The sequence below is a fragment of the Gavialis gangeticus genome, unplaced genomic scaffold (assembly GCF_001723915.1).
Source record: "Gavialis gangeticus isolate Ggan-Ray unplaced genomic scaffold, GavGan_comp1, whole genome shotgun sequence".
NCBI classification, from domain to species: Eukaryota; Metazoa; Chordata; order Crocodylia; family Gavialidae; genus Gavialis; species Gavialis gangeticus.
The window spans coordinates 37,658,392-37,677,809 of record NW_017729027.1 but is presented as its reverse complement, the minus strand read 5'-3'; the positions used below and the strand labels follow the sequence as shown (position 1 = coordinate 37,677,809).

The following is a 19,418-nucleotide window of genomic DNA, read 5'->3' as shown; positions in this document are numbered from 1 at the left end:
GCAACCAGAGCCAGGCCAGCCAGAGCCATGCTCCGGCTGCCAGCCAGGCCCCACACCCCCGGATTGCTGCCACTGGAGCTCTGGGAGGTCCCCAGGACCCAGGTATGGTTGCTAGGGCCAGCCCAGTTGCTGGCCCCAGCTTTCCCAGCCCCACCCAGAGCATTCTTCTCCATGCTAACCCCATGTGCACAGCATGCACTGGGGCAAAAAGCAGCAGCATAAACTTGTGCCACTGCTTTTTTCCCCTGTGACAACCGCAATCCCTGTGGCCATTGTGTGGTATCTGTGGTACATGATTTACAGCAATCTAATACTGATGGTATTGTCTTTGTCAAGTAACTGTGAAAGTAACTTGATATTTTTGAAGATCCAGGCTGGATAAGCCCATGCTGATTGAAATGAACTACATTACTCTCCTTTAATTCTTAACTAAATCTTGTAACAGTCGAACCTCCATTTTGCCCTGGAATGCTGTTAGGCTGTATGCTGGAATGCTGGGTGATTCATTTTTTCTGTTATGCCCTATCAGCACTGAAAAAGCAAGTCCTAGGAAATGAATTTTATCAAACAAAAGAGTTGGAAGGAACCTCAAGGATCATCTAGTTCAGCCTCCCTACACAGATATAGGATTCTCTTTTACTAAAATCAAGGCTTCAAGATGAAAGAGTTATGCTTCCAGCATGCCTACAGCATTTTTTTCTCAGAACAGTTTTGAAATTCTTCTAATGACCAGAGAGATGCCTGTAAGAATACATTTGATACATGGGGCTGCAACCTGACACCAGGTTTATTTTAAACTACTTACCTTTGAAGGGGGGAAAAAAAGGAATCTTTTGTTCTTGTCTGCTCTGAGCACTGACCTTATCACTTCTCATCATGTTTGTAAGGAAATAGTGATTAATATTTGTAGAAAGTCTTCAAGTCTGTCTATTTTTAGAGGGCATCGTACATTAACTCATAGAATCATATTTCTTACTGAATAAAAAGGCAACGCATTTAATATCTTTTGTTGTGTCACAACATTTTCTTCTATTCTTTCTCTTCCCTATATATAGTATAGGGAAGAGATATTAATATGTAGGGTAATATATATTACCCTATATGTAATAAGGTTTCACATATGTATATTAAGGAAAGGGGCAACTGTTACAGAATACATGCAACCCTTTGGGTTGGAATTGCCAGTTCTCACAAGCTAAACTACGTCCTAGCTAGTTGCTATTTGTGAGAGAATTTTTTCAAGGAAAACTGCTGCAGATAGCGGCACTGATTACATGGACCTTGATCCTACAGTTTGCTTGCCATAGACAAAATGTTTGTGAGAGCAAAGAACCACACTAAAATACCTAGGTTCCACACCTCAAAATGCAGGTGTGCACCCCTAATGGGCAACTTGCAGTCAGGACATGGCACGTAGAGTCTTTCTTTGTACTGTGCCAAGTAGCATTAAGTTGCTGGGGCTGTCATCTTCCAAATGAGATGTCTATCTCATACAGTGAGATTTTTCAAAGCTGCTCAAATCTCATTGAACTCAGTAAGAATTTGGCACTTGACTTCATTAGAATCTTTGAATCCTATCACACTCAATAAAAGAACAATGGCACAAACATATAACCTGATGTTCTTGTCCAAATCTGGGAAATGGCATTCTACCACTCCAACATTTGACCTGAGAGGGGTCATCTTCATTTCCTAATCTTAAACTCGTGTACTTTGGAATGAACACATTTGCATTAGAATGAGTTATTAATACCATACAGGGCTCTCTCCTTCAGGTCCTTCCCATAAAGGTTGTGTTTTGCTGCTATGTAGCCAAGAATGGCTCTGGTCTGCACCATCTTCATCCCATCGATTTCTACCATGGGCACTTGTTGGAACAACAGGGCTCCATCTTGGGGAAGAAAAAAAATAGCATCAAGTCACTCAAACCCTATAGCATCACACTGGAACCAAGAGGCATAATTTGTAGGCAACTGTTTTGGTCCTACACCTTCACCTATATATGTCCATGAGGTACACAATGCTGCTTCAAGATGAGAGCTGGGTCCCAATATATTCATGTATGGCAGAGACACTGACATTCTAGTGTATAACGTGTAATTAATAAAGTATTATTACTGGTTGTGGGAAAGAGCATCTGGCTAAACAAAAATGGATTAGTGATATCTTTAACATGCTTGAAAAAGACTATGCTACATTTTTATCAAGGAGAGTTTATACAGTGTTGAGAAATGTTCCAAGTATGTTGCAGTTTGAGCTATTGAGGATTATAAATCACATTAGGAGATGGCTTTATTAGAGGCCATGAACAACCAAGGCACTTGACAGTGTTTCCTAGTGGCAGACTGGAATGTCTCAGCTATTGCCACTGCTTCTCTCTCTCTCTGCCCATTTGCTGCAGCAGAGGGGAAGCTCCACACCTCCAGAATACTACCAAAGCCTCCCCACTCCATGGGGTGGATCTAATAGCTCCATAGGCTGGATCTAGCCCACAGACCACACACTACTGATCCTTATCTAGGGCACAGGCAAACATTCACTTGGAGCAGCTTCAAAAGGAGAGCATGGAGCAGCTGTTGCACTAAATGCTATGTGTGAGCAAGCCTGTAGTGATATAGAGGAATTGGGTCAGAGTTAAAGCTGGAACAATTTTGCTACATGACCTTTTGGATTTTTAAGTAGGTAACCCTCTATTAGCAGATGTCTTAACTCTTCATGAAAATACTCTTTTATATTCCCATAATATAACTCCATGGGGGCCAACCTTTTTGGCAGGAGTGCCCAAAACCAAGTCCCATGTGCTCCTGGAGTGCCACTCCCATTTCCCTCCCCTGCCTGTGCTCCTGCCTGATCTGTTGCTCTGTTTTCTGCTCCCTTCCCTATTAGATACTATGCTGCCTGTCCCCACCCTAATCTGCTGCGTGTCACACAGGTTGCCCATGCCACTTGTGGCACATGTGCCACAGGTTACCCACCCCTGATATAAAGCATGACTCCTGGCTTTCAGAGCACCAGCTGCTGCTGCTGCAACTACTAAAATACCTCTTTATTTTCTAATTTTAACTATTTTAACCAGTCAGCTCTAGTTCACAGTAGGCACAGCTATACATACATTAATGCACCATGGTTACAGTGCATTAAGTTTAGTACTTGGTTAAGCAAGTACTAAATCAATGCACAATAATTTGCACTACTGTGCAGTAGTGCTGGCACAAAAGTTTTTAGTGATGCTTACTGCGCAGAAGCCTAATACTACTGCACAGTAACAGATCAGCATGGGTTTTTGCCCAGCACGCTACTGCGCGTTTAGCGTCTCGTGTAGACACACCCAGTTTCTACAAGAAGTCTTGATTGTTCTAAATGGGGGTGCTCTTACCCTGCTTGTTGACTTAGTCCTAGGAGAATGATATATCCACTAGAAGTATCCAAAATGCAAATACTCCCTTCCCAACTGATGATCTCTGCATCCCTCCCTCCCTTCTATCCCCTACAGGAGCTGGGAACAAGACATAGGCTACCCTAGGTCCACCAATATTAGACATACCTTGCTAATATAATACACTTATAGCAATCCTAAATTAAAGAAAACTGGCCAAGTCACTGTAGCCTTACCCTGAAGTAACTTTTCATATTGTTCTCTTGTTTCCAGAAACTCTTCTACAAACTGGGAATGGAAGAACACAGAAAGATAGGTTACAATGTGTTGGGAATTATGGGTCAGGGTTAAAAACCTCATGTCACCAGTTCACAAATGAGACAAGTAATGAAGTCACCCTGACTCTCCCTAGCTTTGTGGCCTGGACCACCAAGAAGAAGCACATAGTGGAAAGGAGTATTGTTTAGAATAACTGACAAATCTTCATCAGGTCAAACTTCCCTTATAATCTTTTATTCTAAGTAGAGCCTCACAAAGAAACATTTCAGTAATAGTAAATGGTGCCAGTGGGAAGTATCTTCTGCTAAGCTGTACTGCAGTCAGATCAGGCTTTCATCACCACGCACAGTGTTCCCATTCATTTATTTTTCTTACCTTTTCCTAAAATAAATGTCTTTACCTTTATCTGCTCCACAGGTGTCTCCTCTTGATCTTTTATTTTCTGAATGGGAAGCAGAGGGCAGCCTATGGCACAGCACAGGAGGCCAGAATATTTAGTTTTGCTTTGACTGCCAGTGATACACTGGCCTTGAGCAAATCACACAACATCACCTTAATTTTCCCATAAGGATGCTGATGCATGGGTTTTTCCAAAGAGGTTAGTGATCTATGCTTCTTTACCACCCTTGATTGTATTAGGTACTTGAATTCAGAATGAATCAGTACAGCTCATCTGTCTTAAATGGAGCCATAACATTTTACACCACCCATGAACGTGGCCACCAGTTTTTTACGGAGAGAGAAGATATCTTTCATGTTGGAAGGCTATATATTGGCCCAAATTTATTTCTAGTAAAAGGGTATGTTCATTTCAATGGAGTTTGACGTTCTTTGTCAATGGTAGTCCATAGTGTACACAGTTTGTTTCAACCTAAGTCTTTTCAGTTGTTATCAGTGGCAGTTTATAAATTGGGTAAGCAAGACTTGTTTTTAGTTTTTCTTTTTAAGCACCTGATGCATCTCTTTTGTGTTTCACAAAACTTTTCCACCCATTAAACTTCCACATAAAGAATGTTAGTGTCCAATTACTTTGTGCTAAATTCCCATTCATCATTTTATTTAGATGTACTCTCAACCCTCACAGCTACCATGGATCAGCTTCAAAAGGCAGCAGTCTCAGGCCCTTACATCTAGATGTTTAATAATTGCATTATTTCCACAACTTAAAATGCTTACTATTTAATACATTCATAAGATTGTACTATGATAACATAATCCCTTAACTGTGAATCAATCCAAGTAAGAAGTAGATTATGGTGCATCTAGGAACAGCATATTTGCTAAGTGGGTTAAGGAAAGTGGGTGAAGTCATAACAAGCTGATAAATTAGAACCAAGGTAAGAAAATGTAGAAATGTAGACACAAGTGGAATGTGAAGTACCTTCAGAGAGACAAAGAAAAGCCAGTGAAGTGATCAAGCAGAGGGGAGTGATCAAACATATCATTTAAACAGGCAGAAGCATTTTGGATAGACTGTAAATGTAGGGGGAAAAACAAACAATAAACTCTCAACTGTGCCCAGCTCTTTAGAGTGCCATCATTTTGACTAGAGGTAGAACAATGGACCCTATTGATAATGATATAACCGAGGCAGTGTTATGAGTTATAAGTGTTGAGAGTGGGAGGGCACACCACAGCCACCCCTACTGCTTCTGGGTGCTGGCTCCAGCTAGGCTGCGGCCCCATGCCTGTGCCCTGCCATCAGTGCAGAAATCTGGCAGGGCATATGCCCTTCAATGCCCCCCGCATGCATCACCAATTGATAATGACCTGGACAACATTTTGAGAATCAGGCACCTAAATCCACATGCAGGAAGTTCTCTCTCTTTTGGGACTGCCCTAACAGCTAGGCAACAGGGTCATGCTATCACTCTTCGTTGTTTTGCTCAGGGGTGGACAGTGGCCCCATCCCAGTTCTTGGGGAGACTAGAAATCTTGGTTTGAACCTTAAACTGAGAAAGGTATTCAACCCCAGCCTGTAACTTCCTGGATAAGTGCTTCTGTCACCAAATTATTTTATATATGTTCACTTTTCCCTGCATTTGGAAAAGAGGGAACTATGCTCAGCTCTTGCAAAAAATTCACATAGTCACAGACCCTCAGGAAAGGAATCTCAGCTCTGGATCCCAAATGGAGAGACATTTCCCTACAACATCCAATCAGAGTGGTATTTCAGACACTGCCCTCTGCTTAGCTTTTCCTATTGATTAGGGTTAAGCAGCTTCCTGCTCAGTGACTGGGTTTTGGATTTAACTAGTGGAGCCAGCCATCTCTGTTAGGCAATGCAGTGTTGTAGATACCCAGTGTTGTAGATACTTCATCATATCCAGCATAAGCTTCCTAACCCACAGAGTAATTCAATTCTGGAACCACCTTCCAATGAACATAGCAGGGAGAAAACCTACCAGTAACTAGTTTTAAGATGGGGCTTGGTAAGTTTATGAATGGGATAGGGATGCATATTTGACTGGTCAAATATCAGTCAAAAATTGTAAAAAAATTGCCGATAGGTCCAAGTAATACACAGGAAAAGCACAAATTTTCAATGAAGAAACGTGTCAAAAACAATAAAATATAACATTTCTGTCAAGAAAACTACAAAAAATGTAGTTTATTTGTAAAATGCTGTAATCTTTGACAGGTCAAAAATGCACTCGATTGACTAATCAATTGACAATATCTGACTGGTTAATTGACCGGCTTGCCATCCCTGGAATGGAATTATATAATCTGGTTGCCTGTGTCAGCAAAAGACTGGACTCAGTGGCTCAATTCTTTTCCAGTCCTCTGTTTCTAAGCTATGAGCTAAAAACACAAAAGTCAAGGTAATGACTTTCTGATTAGGGAAAGAAAATTTAAAAAGCCTTACACTCAGTTCTTATGCCTGGCTGGTACTACATGAATCATAAACACATTGATAAGACCTTCAGCTCTATCACGATAGCGGAAGCTGCATATTTTTAAAACAACTGGGGATGATAAACCATTTAAGATTTTTCTTAGCCAAAACTATTGAGGTCTTTGTGCCTCTGTTTCCAAACTTAGGCTCTAGAAATATAGTGTTCACTTCTCACCTGCTCTATAAAACCTTCAACTTCTCCTAAGGAAATTGCACTAAAAAAGAGATTTTGCTCTCTGGTGTCAGAGGGAGTCTCTGAGCAAACCACAGCAGGTATATGAAATGTTTTGCTGAAGTATCCAACTCCAAACTACAGAAGGAATCTAGTATTAAATATACTGTCAGTCAGCAGTATATTTAATAAAAACAAATAAAATCTATTTCTACATTTTTAGAAATGTAGATTTGGGTAAAATTTTACCCAATTTTAAAATGACTTTTTCTCAACTTAAACTCCACAACAACTATCTTTCCTATATTTGTGTGTGAACTGCCATTAATTCTACCGGTGACATGCAAAGGCACAACACAGTTCAGCTTATAGTTTTAAACTTCTGTCACTGTATTTACTTCAATTTCACTATTAAAAAAAGTCTTGCTTGTGTTCAAAGCAGAAATTGAAGTGTCTTCTACCCTGTCTTCTATAGTCATAAGACTCAGAGCTCTTTTTCTGTAATAAATAAATACAATTCTGGAATAAATTCAGCCAGACAATCTGTCCGAAGCCATTTGTTTTCTTTAGGACTGAAGACCCAACCTCAATCCCAGCAGCTGCCAGAAGCCATCGGATTGATTCCATTCGTCCCCTTCCATTGAAATAATAAAGCTTGGGTTTCCCAGCCATGAGTGAGCTTCTGATTGCCTGGGGAAAAAAACAAAAGGAGAAAAAGCTCAAGGGAGAGATGGAGAGGGGAAAATCCACATTTAAAGTAACATTTTTACTACAGGCTACAATAGGTAGTCAGCTAATCTACACTCGATAGGGCATTGTTCACATTCACTGAACTGGATTCTGCCCTGTGTGTGTATTATGGGAGCTAAAGAAATGACCAGAAGGCAGAACTTGTATAATCCCCCACCCTAACACTTCACTGACTTCTTTTGTTTCTCTTCTCAGCTCCTGCTTTCAGGATGACTAGACTCTGTAACTCTAGTTACCCTTATATTAAAAAAAAAGGCGGGGGGAGGAAGTGCCTCTTTTATACTATTATAAGCAAACAGGGAACAAAACAGTATTGTGCTAGTCACACTTAAAAGTTGAGGGTATTATTTTAGAGATGGATCTTACGTGTGCTATGAAGTCATTGAACTTTGAGAATTTGTCTTCACGAACAGGGATCTCCAATGACATTATTTATATTTTTATTATTAACTGGCCACTGCATTTATATCGATGTCATGTTGCAACTACTATTATTAATATAGATTCTTTTACAGTAGCAACTGCAGGCTGAAGTGCTTTAAAAATAAGAGAAGGTACTTGCCCAGAAGAATTTAAACCTAAGAACTGTCCACAGAAATAAATAAAAAGAGCCAAAACATTTCTTGGAAGTAACTCTAAATAAAACAAAGACTTGCCATACACTATTCAGTTTGACCACAGCAAAGCACAGATTCTACATATTCTTTTCTGAAAATCAAATTATTGTGGGATTTTCCACTGAAAGATTTTTACTGTTGCCGGGAACTAGTGTAAAGAATCAGCTTATGCTGCCATATCTAGAGAGGATTACCTCCACCACCAAAATGATTTTGGGGGGTCACTGCACCTGAGGTCTGACCTGGACCCACCTCTACCTGTTTGTTTTTCAGCACTCCCTGCTAACACTGTACCATTCATAAGCACTCAGATTGCAGTCCCGGGATGTGCAGTCACTTTTTTATAAGCCTTAGTAAAATGAGATTTAAACATCAAACTGCTCATCAGAATGATGAGAAATGTATATTTTTTGGGACCAATACAAACTTTATCCTTCTATTAACCTCAGAAAAAGAGTCCAACATATTTTGATCTGGCCACTACATCCACCTGTTCTCTCAGTGAACTCTCGAGCTCAGTCAATTCCATCTGTCGTTTCAACCCACTTTTACTCACTCCTTCCACTGTCTTTTGCTCCCTATCAGCAGACTTGTGTTCCCTGCAGACTGTTTCCCAACACCTATCAAACTGGGAAAAAGTTGTTAGCTCTAGTAACTAAGCTCTTATTAATCTCACTAAAAAGAAACTTCAAACAGCTGGGGATTAAAAGAAATCTGCTTTCTTTGGGTTGCAAGACTAACCTGTAAGTCCTTGCTGTGCACCAGATCTTAACCTTCTTAAACAAGAAAATGTCTCTCAAATAATGAGACTTTGGACCTGCTCTCCATGGGAGGAGTCTCCAGTCATACCATGTACAGAAGAGGGGTTTCCATTTTTATTCAAGAATTAATCCAGTGCTTTGGCTTCTGTTTGCCTGCAAGGATATTTCCTTGTCTCTGTGTTACAGTGTAAAATGATATTCTGGATGTGACAGCTGTTTTCATAAGGGATACTTATGAAAAATATGAGATTTCTGACCTTTGAGTTTTTAGTTCTTCTCTTCTGAGCACAACACTGAAGCAGGTGTTAATTCTTGGTTGTGTATTACCAATTCTCTGGTTCAAGGGAGCTTTGTTATCTTGTTCTATGGCATTGATGGCAAATTACCTTTTGAAGGGGGCTTAGGGAGTTGGTTTGTAGGTGAGGGGCTTGTGGTTGTATTGTGGAGGTGGGGGTTGTGAGTGTAGGGTTTGTGGAGGGCATCTGCCACACACTTGTAAACCCCCCTCCCCATGGCGTACAGCCTCTGTTGCCAGCAGCAGCAACAATAGTGGGCCTTTGGGGTGCTCACACCCCGCTGCAGGCAGAGCCTCCTGGTGGTGTGCCTGAGACCTGGGGGCCACATGAAGCATATGGAGCTGGCCTGGTCCACTGGCAGATGCTGATGATGGGCAGCTCCTGCCTGCAGTACTGGGAGCCCTGGTTCCCGGGAAGCTGTGCGCCATTGTGGGGGGGGCGGTGGGAGACCCACCCCTCCCACACAGTCCCCCCGACCCTCACAGTCCCCCTATATCCACACACAGTTCCCCCCATGTCCTTGCTTACCGGGGACAGAGAGTGGGTCTCAGCCAGCTCTGAGCCACTGCTGCTAACCATGCCCTGCTTCCATTTCCTCCGGTGTTGGAGCAGCAGGGGCATGCAGCAGGCATGGAGATGCTCTCTACAGGTGCCAGAACACCTCTTTGGTAGACCTAACCTCCAGTTGCTTCAAGGCATGCTCCAGGAGTGCTCCCTGCACTGCTTTTTTCTGGCGTGTTTTCTTTTGATACTGGTATCAAACAGAGTCCATGCTGCATAGCTGCAGTGTGGGAAACATTTTTTCGTTTGTGGTATGCCTCCTGTGGCATTGAAAATTTGTTTGAGATGCTGAAACAGACACACGCTTGCTCACGTGGATGCAGCCATGGAGGCTAAAGGGGAGATTAGGGGAGTGGTGTGTGTTTGCATTTGCACAAGGCAAAGCTTCTTGTAATATCCATTGTTCACAAACTGTAGTAGGTGCTTCTGATGAAAGGGCTCTGTAAATTATGAGCAATAGATCTATGCAAGATAAACTAGTACTAGGGAATGCCACCATAACCCTAACACAAGCTTGTCTGCTGTCTGGATTTTTGTTGTTTGGGGTTTTTTTTTTTGGCCATTAGATACCAGCAAATCAATGATTTGCTTCAGGTAATGGTGTTTGGTGTGGGAGAATACCACTCCCATAAATACTAGACCTGCCATTTCATAGTTAGAAGGTGCAATGTCATGGAGCTGGCATTGATGCTAGCTAGAAAGGTGACTTGCCTACTGGAGACATGGGATCCATCTATGATGAACAAAATTTGAGATGACGGCACACATTCTGCATTACTCTGACCTTTTAGCAGACCTTCTGGTCTGGCAGTAGTGGACTGCTCTGAAGTGAATTCAAAGGGCCACTGATGAGAGCTGTAGGTCTATCATGTTCACAAAATAAACTGCCATTGATGTAGTGAAACCAGGCTCCTGGGACCAGGCGATTCTGGCAGGTAGAGCACGTAAAACACTTAAGATGATAGACGTTGCCTTGTGCCCTCATGACCAGCTCACTAGCAGGAATGGACTGTCCACAAGCACTGCAAGCACCACTATTTCTAAATAACCTGATGTAGTAATTTCTGCACAGGATCATGCTGCTCTTGGGCCATTTCCCCTCAACAAAAACTCTGCTTTGACACGCTCATTTTTCACTACGTTTTGGCACATACTCAACTAAAGTCCCTTGGGCCTGAGGCCTACCAAACTATGAGACACTATGCATTTTTATTACAGCATCCCTACAGTCAGTAGAAGTAAGATGGCCTTTTTGTGCCTACAATGAGCCAGTGCTATTAGCATATGGAGGTTCTTAATAATTTGAATGGGAAGAGATTGTGGTCTTAAGAACAGAAAGCAAACTAGATACCAGAATCATGTTTGCACCCAGACCTGTTACTTAGGGTTCAAATCCACACTCATTACTCATGCTTACTAGTACTTACTCTTAAATTGGTTCTGATGAAGCTGAGTCACGCTACATAAGTTATTAGTCAGTAGGGCTAAAAATTTCAGCAATCTCCTATTTCTTCTGGTAAGGGGCATCACAGCAGCACATATAACATTTGGGTAGTGAAGCTAAGATTTCTGTCACCAGAAGGACTTTACTGAAAGCATCTCCTTAGACAACGTGTTGAGAGACACTGCAGTCTGCTGAAGGGAAGGCTGGAGGTACTTGAATGTGTTTGCAGTTTTCTCCTATGTACTCCACTGACCATCCTCCCAGACAAGTTTCCTTTTGCTTTAGAAAGTTGCAGAAACTTAGGACTGCAATAAATTCATTTAACAGTCATAAAATCATCAAGGCTACCTAAAGTCCATTAATAATTACCACAAAAGAGCTGCACTAAAGTATGCTTCAGGTGTCAGCTTTTTGGTCGGTTATTAGGTATTACAGAACAGCAGTAAACAGCAGCGACCTTCAGACTTGCTCTCTTCCTTGGCTACGTAAAAGGTTTGGTTGAAATATTGTGGGTTTTTATCACCTGGAGTCCAAATGGAGGGGACTAGAAGCTGGCACGCCTGTGTGGGAATAGCACTGCAGTGGGGAATGCTAGCTCTGCAATTCCCATCCTGCCTCTCTGCCCCCACCTCCTCTTCCACTACACTCTGAAGGTTCCCTAGCCAAGGAGGCTGAAACGTGTGGAGACTGACCCTGAAAACTTTCCTTGGAATGATACTTAGGACAGGTGAGCTCAGTTAGGACTGCAAAGGAGAACAGAACAAAACTTAAGTACAGCAGTATTCAGAAAAGCCTTGTGGCTCAAAGAAACACTACTGCTGTCTCACCATTATTCCCAAGCCCATAAATGATCCTACACATCAGCTTCTTTTTGCACCTGTGAAGTTGGCACAGATGGTCTGTGGTCTCAGGGATGGTAGTTTAACAACATTTCCTCCTGCATCCCCCAGAATTATTCCAAAAGCTCCTGTTCCTCGCCATCTGGGACAGGCAACACAGCAACACATAAAATAGATGCTGCATATTCAGTCCTGAAGCCTTGGGCACATATTACATTTATAGCACTATACATGATCTTACAGCACTACAGAAAGCTAGTGTGCATACAGTCACACTGTCTGCTGCACTACATAGCATGCAGATCCACCACAAAATAGCACTCTTTTTGTAGCACTACAAGCGATCATGTGGTCAAGGCCTGAAAAATATCCATGAGAGGGGATTAAGGCTGGGGACAGGAAACTGCACACCTCACATATACAACTCCCCTTCTCTCGGCAGAACACATTTATTTCTTTCAGATGATAATCTGCATTTTCCCATGAATATCTTTCAAAAGATTGTTAAAAGACAACCTGTAAGCCACTGAGGCAGCAGCAGACCTTTGGCATCTGGCTAAGTATCCCAGAATATTTCAGTTCTAAGGACAATATCTAGCACAAGTCAATTTTCCCAGACTTCCTGGAACTCCAATCGGGGGAAGATAGGTTAGATCAGCATCAAACTGCAAAACCACCTGTCTGAGGAACTGCATACTCAAGAGAGAAAGTTCAGCCAGCAGAGAAATTAAGAAAAAATGACACACCAGGTGTTCACATTCTCATTAAAAGAAGAGGAAAAAAAAGACCCCTCCCAAACTGAAGTTACAACCAGCATTAGATAGATGGCAGCAGTGAGCCACGGTAGGAGCCCAAACCACCTCCTCTTGAGGATGAAGTCAAAACATGTCAGTCATGTTAGTGAGTACAGGTTATTTAAATGCTGACCAGCACTGTACAGGAAGGGTACTTGCTGCCAGTATCATTGCTGGGGAAAAACACCTCTTCTTCACAGCAGCATCTCTCTTCCTAAACCACAGCCGTTAGACAAGGTGAACAATGTGGGGTGGAGAGGCAGGTGGGAAGGAGGCTTATTTGTGAACTGAGGATACTTAGACACAGTTACCAATATAGAACCCCATGATACCAACATAAAAAGCAGTGTTTCAAAGCATAAGTATATTTTACCTGGCTTGAGAGTTTATAGCAATACTTGGAGTTGTTCTCTGGATTCTTTTTTTTTTTTTTTTTTGGCAGAACCCAAGTGAAAACACCACACGTTTTGGAGCAAGACATGCACGTTAGCTACTGCTCCTACTCTAAAGCCTTGTTTGTGGGAGAGCAGCAGCAGAATTAGATTTGGTTTCAACCTAGACTTAGTAGGCTTGTTTTAGGAAACACGTGTAATTTGTTTTGCCAGAGCTGTTAGAGACAGTTTATTACCTAAGCTCTTATGTTCACTTAATTCAAAAACTGTTTCCAGTTTGAAGAGAAAGGCAGCCTCCACGTGTGGGCTACAAGACAGCTTTGATCAACAAATTCAAGACACTACCACCACATAAGAATCAAAGAATTTTTTTTGGTTAGAAAAATGTCTTTCCAATTATTGAATGATTACACAGAAAACAAATTAAGAGATACACTCATGCAATGTTAGCTCACACATCTTAAACTAAGATTTATTACGAGGGAGAAAATGTGTTGCTAATATCCTGACTTGATATCATTTCAGCTGATATGCTGGTGTCCCACAAAAGTTGGAAGGTCTAGGATTGCCTTTCAGGCTCTTAGAACTATTCTCATTTTTCCCCATGATTAAATTCACCCTCAAAATATTAAGTTTAAGCTTAAAATTGAGACCTCTATCTGTATTTCATTGCAAACCCTGGGTGTTTGTTGATAGAACATCTTCAGGCTGGTGAAAAGGTTCTAAGTTTCCTTGGGATGAAGGAGGGGGATGATGGACTCTACATGCATGTGCTCATTTCATCCAGAACAACAAGAGAAATTTAACAAAGGTTACATTCAGTAAACTGTTAGTAATTGAGAGTTTTGACTAATTCTTGCATGTTACATACAATGCTATCAGATACAGTTCAACTAGCTATTCAGTCAAGGACAGTGTAACTATCTCTGTAGTTCAATAGATTTCCCTCTTACAGAGTTTGAGAGAAAGTATTTGCTAGCATTGAGCTTCTCATTGCTTTCTGAACCAGCTACACACTTGGTTTTACATTATAATACATTTGGAGAACTCTCCTCACAGTCTCCACATATTTATCATCAGGGATAGGTTTCCTTTGGCTTCCAGGTTCCAGAAATTTCTTTATTCTGGGCATGTTGCTTATTCTTGCTTTCAACATCTAAAGAGACAGGAAACAGCACAAAGCCATTTAAAGGACTAAAGTGAGGATGGGGTTAGAGGGGGAAGTTGCATGAGTGAGTAAAAATCAATTGATTTGACCGATGCCTGAATGACCAGCTTTTAATTTAACCTTAGTAGGGACTGTTTAAGTTTTCCAAATGGCTCCTCCCAATGTACTGAGGTGGTTCTTATCTCTTTTAATTTACAATGCCCCAAGCTAAGCCGAACGAGAAAATCCCTGCAAGAATGGCATTTGTGTATAACCATTTCAGGCAAAGGATGGTCTTACTGTTGAATTGCAGGCAAAAAATCCTGTTGCATTACACTGAAAGACAAGTCACCACCTGCAATCTTTGCATCTGTTAAGCAATACAAGAAATGAGGTACACATTTAATAAGATATAATGGGACTTTAAGAGCCTAGCTGTGAACCACCACTCTTCATGGACTTATCATAGCTATTAATTTCACTGGAACAAAGTGATACAAAATGCCCTACCCTTGTTCCCATTCTGGAAGTGTAAATAAGATTTAAACATGAGATAGAAGCACATAAATGATAAACATGGAAATATGAGAAAGCGCCTGGAGATGAGGCATAATCATTATTCATTCCAAAATACTGCCCAAGCTGGTTGTATTTTAAAGATAAAAATAAAATTGAAAAGGTGCATGGAAATTGAAGTTTTAAAATACAGAGCTCTCAAGTTCTATAATATTAGAGAGAGTGATCTAAAATATTATATATGGAGGTCTTTCATTTTAATCATGGAAAAATGGCAGTGGGGTACTTTGAACTAAAACTCATCAAACATGTTTTAGTTCAAATTGCCCTGCTGCCATTTTTTCAGGATGGGGACACTGATGCGTGACACGGAAGGCTGCTGAAGTGCACCAATTTCTGTGCTCTGACATGCTCGATTTCCAGTGTGTTGGCTCCCCACACATCTACAGCAGCTCTATAAGCCCAAGGCCTCAGCTGGTCAGGCAGTCTAGGCCTGAGAGTCGTGAAAAGGGGAGTGGAGGGGCTCCTGGTTGCAGAGCAGCAGGGCTCCTCAAGTGACAATGAAACTGGGTAAGTGACTCTGCAGGCCTGGGAACAGGAGAAAGCTGCCTGGGGCAGAGGGAAAGGCTTGCTTGTGCAGGCAGGTGTTCCTTATTTCATGGTAAACCCAGAGAGAGTTTGGGCTAAGGTGTTTTTGTTTTAAGTTTACACTGGTGGTTTAGCCTTGAGCCCAGCTAGAGTAGGCTCAAGGCCTGCTCAAAGAGCTAATAGCCCCAGAGGGGCTTTAGACAGAGACTGCTAGGGCTGGGGAAACCTGGAGGTCTCAGGTGACCTGAGGGTGGGCCCAGAGCTCAAGAGGGGCCAACGGGCCAGGAGGGACCACAGCCAGGGACTGCCTGGAGACCTCTATTGGCCCAGGAGGGACCAAAGGTCCAAAAAGGACAGATAGGGTCAGGGACCTGCAGACAGGGAGGCTGGTGCCTCGAAGCCAGGTCCTGTACCATGGACCTGGGCTAAAGGCCCAGAGAGAGCATAAGGGGAGGTTGCTGATAAGGCCAAGACCCCTACAAGGCAAATGATTATAAATAATACCTGTGAGGCATGGGGTGTGGTATTGGGAAGGATGGAGTGACACAAGGAGCCCTTAAAGCTACAGGTGCCCTGCAAATGCATGGGCAGGCAAGAAGACCTACTGAGCTTAAGGACCAAACTGAAACTAGTGGGGTCTGGGAGGGGCCTGTTAGCAACATGCATGGACTATGGCTTCCTCTAAAAGCCTGGGGGCAGTCTCTTTTATTTAATGCTCAGTAAGACCATGGAAAGCGAGCAATCAAGCAAGGACTACAGTAGAGACTGAGCTGATCAAGAGTCACATGGCCACCAGGAGGTGTCAGGGTTCCTGAGGCACTGGGGAGGGCAGAGGGCCCAATCCAGGCCAGTGGGGCTGGTGGTGGGGGAGCAGTTGGGATGTTTACAATCAAGGTGTAGCCTAGAGTGGCTACACCTTAGTGTAACATGGGCTTAATAAAATGGATCAGAGATAATTCTGCCCTGGATTGATGCAACTGAGCCACATAATGAGTGCTTAAAACTAGTTTCTGGTGTTAATATGTGGGCAATCCAGGGTTTAAGTGCTTCAGGAGCCACCCAGAATTACTATGTAACAAAGCCCTTAGTCAATGGGGAATTTGGCTTTCCTCCCCAGTCACATTACCCAGACTAGCAATAAATATATCGACATCGTGAAAGTAAAGTAGCTGAATTATCCATAGTTTTTAAAAGTCACAACCTGTTATCCAAAATGATTTTCTACTGAAAAGCATCTGAGAACTGATAAGAAGATGAAAAAAAACTATTCTACAGACTTTACATTGGCTTCTACGAGGCAGTATCCTTGCCATAGAATTCCATGGGCTTGCAAAGAAGTCACTCTAAAAACTAGTAGGCTTTGCACGACATAATATTCCATTTAGGATTGCACTTGTGCACCCAATATTTCGCCCTGCTCAAGTTCCTGAAAAGCATTAGTATCTATGGTTGTAATAAGCCTTCATCTTAACTTTAGGAGTCCAGAACAGAAGGAGAACCAACCCACCTTTATATTAATGGTTTTCAGGGATTTGGTTACTTGTCCAAATACCACTTACATGTCTAATATGGGGATAGGATCTGGCTTAGATTTTGGTAACTTCCAGTCCTACCTGCTGACTGCCCTTGTCAGGAAGTAGAGTATAACTCATTTATTAGAGAGCCACTGTATTAGTCTTCTGGCTTTTAAAAAAATAGTATAACTGCTATATGTGCTCAGGTTTATTTTCCCATGTAGATGGCCAAGAAACATTTCCATCATTCAACTTTGTGTATTTGTTAACATAGCTACCTGTAGCTGAGGGAATTCAGAGAGAACATCATACTTCTTCTCTTCTACCATTAAAATAGCTTCAAATAGATGAACATCTGCCCAGCTGAACTGTTTGCCAACAAGATAGTCTTGGCCATGGTCTCTTAAAACCTGAAAAAAAAGTTTGATTCACTAAAGAAATGCCACCATGAAAAAACGAGCAGCTGTGGCTGGTATCTCTTAGAAAGCTTAAATCAACAGCCAGTTCACCAGCCTGAACCACTTCCTGATGGAAGCACATTAAATTCTTTGCTGTCATTTCTTCCAACTGTAGAAAGAGGGAGAACATTAACATGAACTCCTGGAAAGCTGGGTTCAGTTTCTGTTCCAAGACAGACTTTCTCTGTGACCTGAAGCAAGTAAAGTAGGGCCAGATGCACAAAAGCAAGTTGCAGGTCAGCCTCGCTGTCTAGTTTTAGTGAGGCAGCATACACATAACTGAGGTGTCAAAATCCAACTGACAAGCAGGCTTTTTAAAGATCAACGTGACACTGTTGCACATTTTAATCCTTGTAGGGACAACCATGTTCTACAAGTATGTTACTACATTACATTAGAGTGGGGTGTCAAACTCCTCTAGATGAGTGACATGGGGCCAGTCCACAGGCCAGATTGGGCCAACAGGTCCACAGACCCCCTCCTCCATGCCAGATCCAGGGTCCATAGAACCTGCTCCAGAATCTGTGCTTTTTGTGATGCACATCCCAGAGTGGCTGCAATGGGTGCTCTGGGTGGTGCAGACATCACATGTAGCATGGATCCCAGACTGAACAGAACAGGTGCAGGTTCCAGCCACTCTGTGACCCATGCTACACACTGAGCCCCAGATATTGGCAGGTCTGCGACTGTGCCACATGCGGTGCCTGCTCAGGCTGGACCATGTTGCATGGCTGCATGGAGTGCCTGTGGATTGGCTGAAGCAAGCACTGCATATGATGCATGTTCAAGGAGAGGCATTATGTGTGTTCTCAGAGCACCTGCAACTGGCACTGTGTACAGTAGGATTCCTGTGGGACTGGTCCAGTTCAGTTTAGATCCAGAGACGGCACTGGAGGCCAGGTAACAGAGCTCTATGGGGTGGATCTGGCCAGCAGACCATAAAAGTTTGACACCTGTGGGTTTGAGGCTTTAAACAAAGAAGGACTGTCAAGATAATTTAATGTGACATCTGTTACAACTCATTCCACAGAGTCAATAATTTCTGCATCTAGCCCATGACTTACTACACAGTTAACATTCTGGATGTCTTCTAAATGCTCAATAACTATAACTGGTAATGCTATAGTTATTACAGAGTGCTATCCCACTATCCCTTCCATGCCATTATTTTGGACACTTTTCCAACACCTTATTTTGGACACTTCACTGCTCTCATATTACCCTTCAGTGTTTGTTCACTGCTGCCACACACCTTTTCATAGGCTGGAAAGTACCTATTTGTGGCTTTTTGGACTATTAGGGCGTGTTGCTTCTCCTTATCCTCAGCTGATAAGAAAGGGAACATTATAATTAACTGCATTAGATCAGTTGTTCCTTCCACATACATGTCAATCCTGAAGAGAGAAGAAAAGAAAAAAGATTTGATTTTTAAATTCAAATAACTCAAATATCTCCCAGAGACTAGACAGACTTCTATCAAAAGCAGCATTTTTTAAAAAGTTGCTTTATAATGCTGTTGTGTAGCATAATGCTTTCTAAAAGCAACACACTATTTTAAGTCACATTTTGCGGATAAAACACTTCAAGATTGCTTCTCCTTAATATAAAAAAGGAAGATGGTTAGACCCATCTCCTAGTATACCTCTGTCAAATGTTATGCTAGCTAATGAGCTCGAGGGCTGTTCTGTTACAAATCGAAGCACTTGGCCAACAGGTCCCCAATTTTAAATCAAGATCATTGGAATACAATGATTCTAAAATCTGACCTTTTCTGCAACAGATTAATGCCACTGAGACACATATACAAGGACTCTCTACACCTCAGACATGAGGTATACTTGATAAACCCTAATTCTACGTCAATTATTATAACAGACTGAGTGAAGGTACTGATGTTAAAGTACAGGGCTCTCTCCTTCAGGTCCCTCCCATAGAGGTTGTGCGTTGCTGCTATATAGTTGAGAATAGCTCTGGTTTGCACCAACTTCATCCCATCGATTTCCACCATGGGAACC

General features: G+C 42.1%; 2 protein-coding genes across 6 annotated transcripts in view; both read right to left on the bottom strand.

Moving 5' to 3' along the window:
- The window catches only part of LOC109300007 (glutathione S-transferase-like), a 196,886-nt gene extending 187,971 nt beyond the window's left edge, over window positions 1-8,915 (bottom strand). Inside the window, exons 1-4 of one of the 4 annotated variants that reach the window (XM_019520588.1) lie at window positions 8,835-8,915; window positions 7,312-7,416; window positions 3,613-3,664; window positions 1,759-1,891 (exon numbers count right to left, since the gene is read on the bottom strand). In XM_019520588.1, coding sequence (XP_019376133.1) covers window positions 1,759-1,891; window positions 3,613-3,664; window positions 7,312-7,398 — 272 coding nt within the window. In that variant the 5' untranslated portion in view covers window positions 7,399-7,416; window positions 8,835-8,915. Of the gene's footprint in view, window positions 1-1,758; window positions 1,892-3,612; window positions 3,665-7,311; window positions 7,417-8,583; window positions 8,810-8,834 lie in introns of those variants that run through there. The other 3 variants (XM_019520585.1, XM_019520586.1, XM_019520587.1) reach the window with 3 other exon arrangements.
- A 3,842-nt stretch (window positions 8,916-12,757) lies between these two features.
- LOC109300009 (glutathione S-transferase 3-like) overlaps window positions 12,758-19,418 on the bottom strand; it is a 24,448-nt gene continuing 17,787 nt past the window's right edge. Inside the window, exons 5-8 of one of the 2 annotated variants that reach the window (XM_019520591.1) lie at window positions 19,308-19,408; window positions 18,656-18,797; window positions 17,224-17,355; window positions 12,758-14,336 (exon numbers count right to left, since the gene is read on the bottom strand). In XM_019520591.1, coding sequence (XP_019376136.1) covers window positions 14,190-14,336; window positions 17,224-17,355; window positions 18,656-18,797; window positions 19,308-19,408 — 522 coding nt within the window. In that variant the 3' untranslated portion in view covers window positions 12,758-14,189. The remainder of the gene's footprint in view (window positions 14,337-17,223; window positions 17,356-18,655; window positions 18,798-19,307; window positions 19,409-19,418) is intronic. The other variant, XM_019520592.1, reaches the window with a different exon arrangement.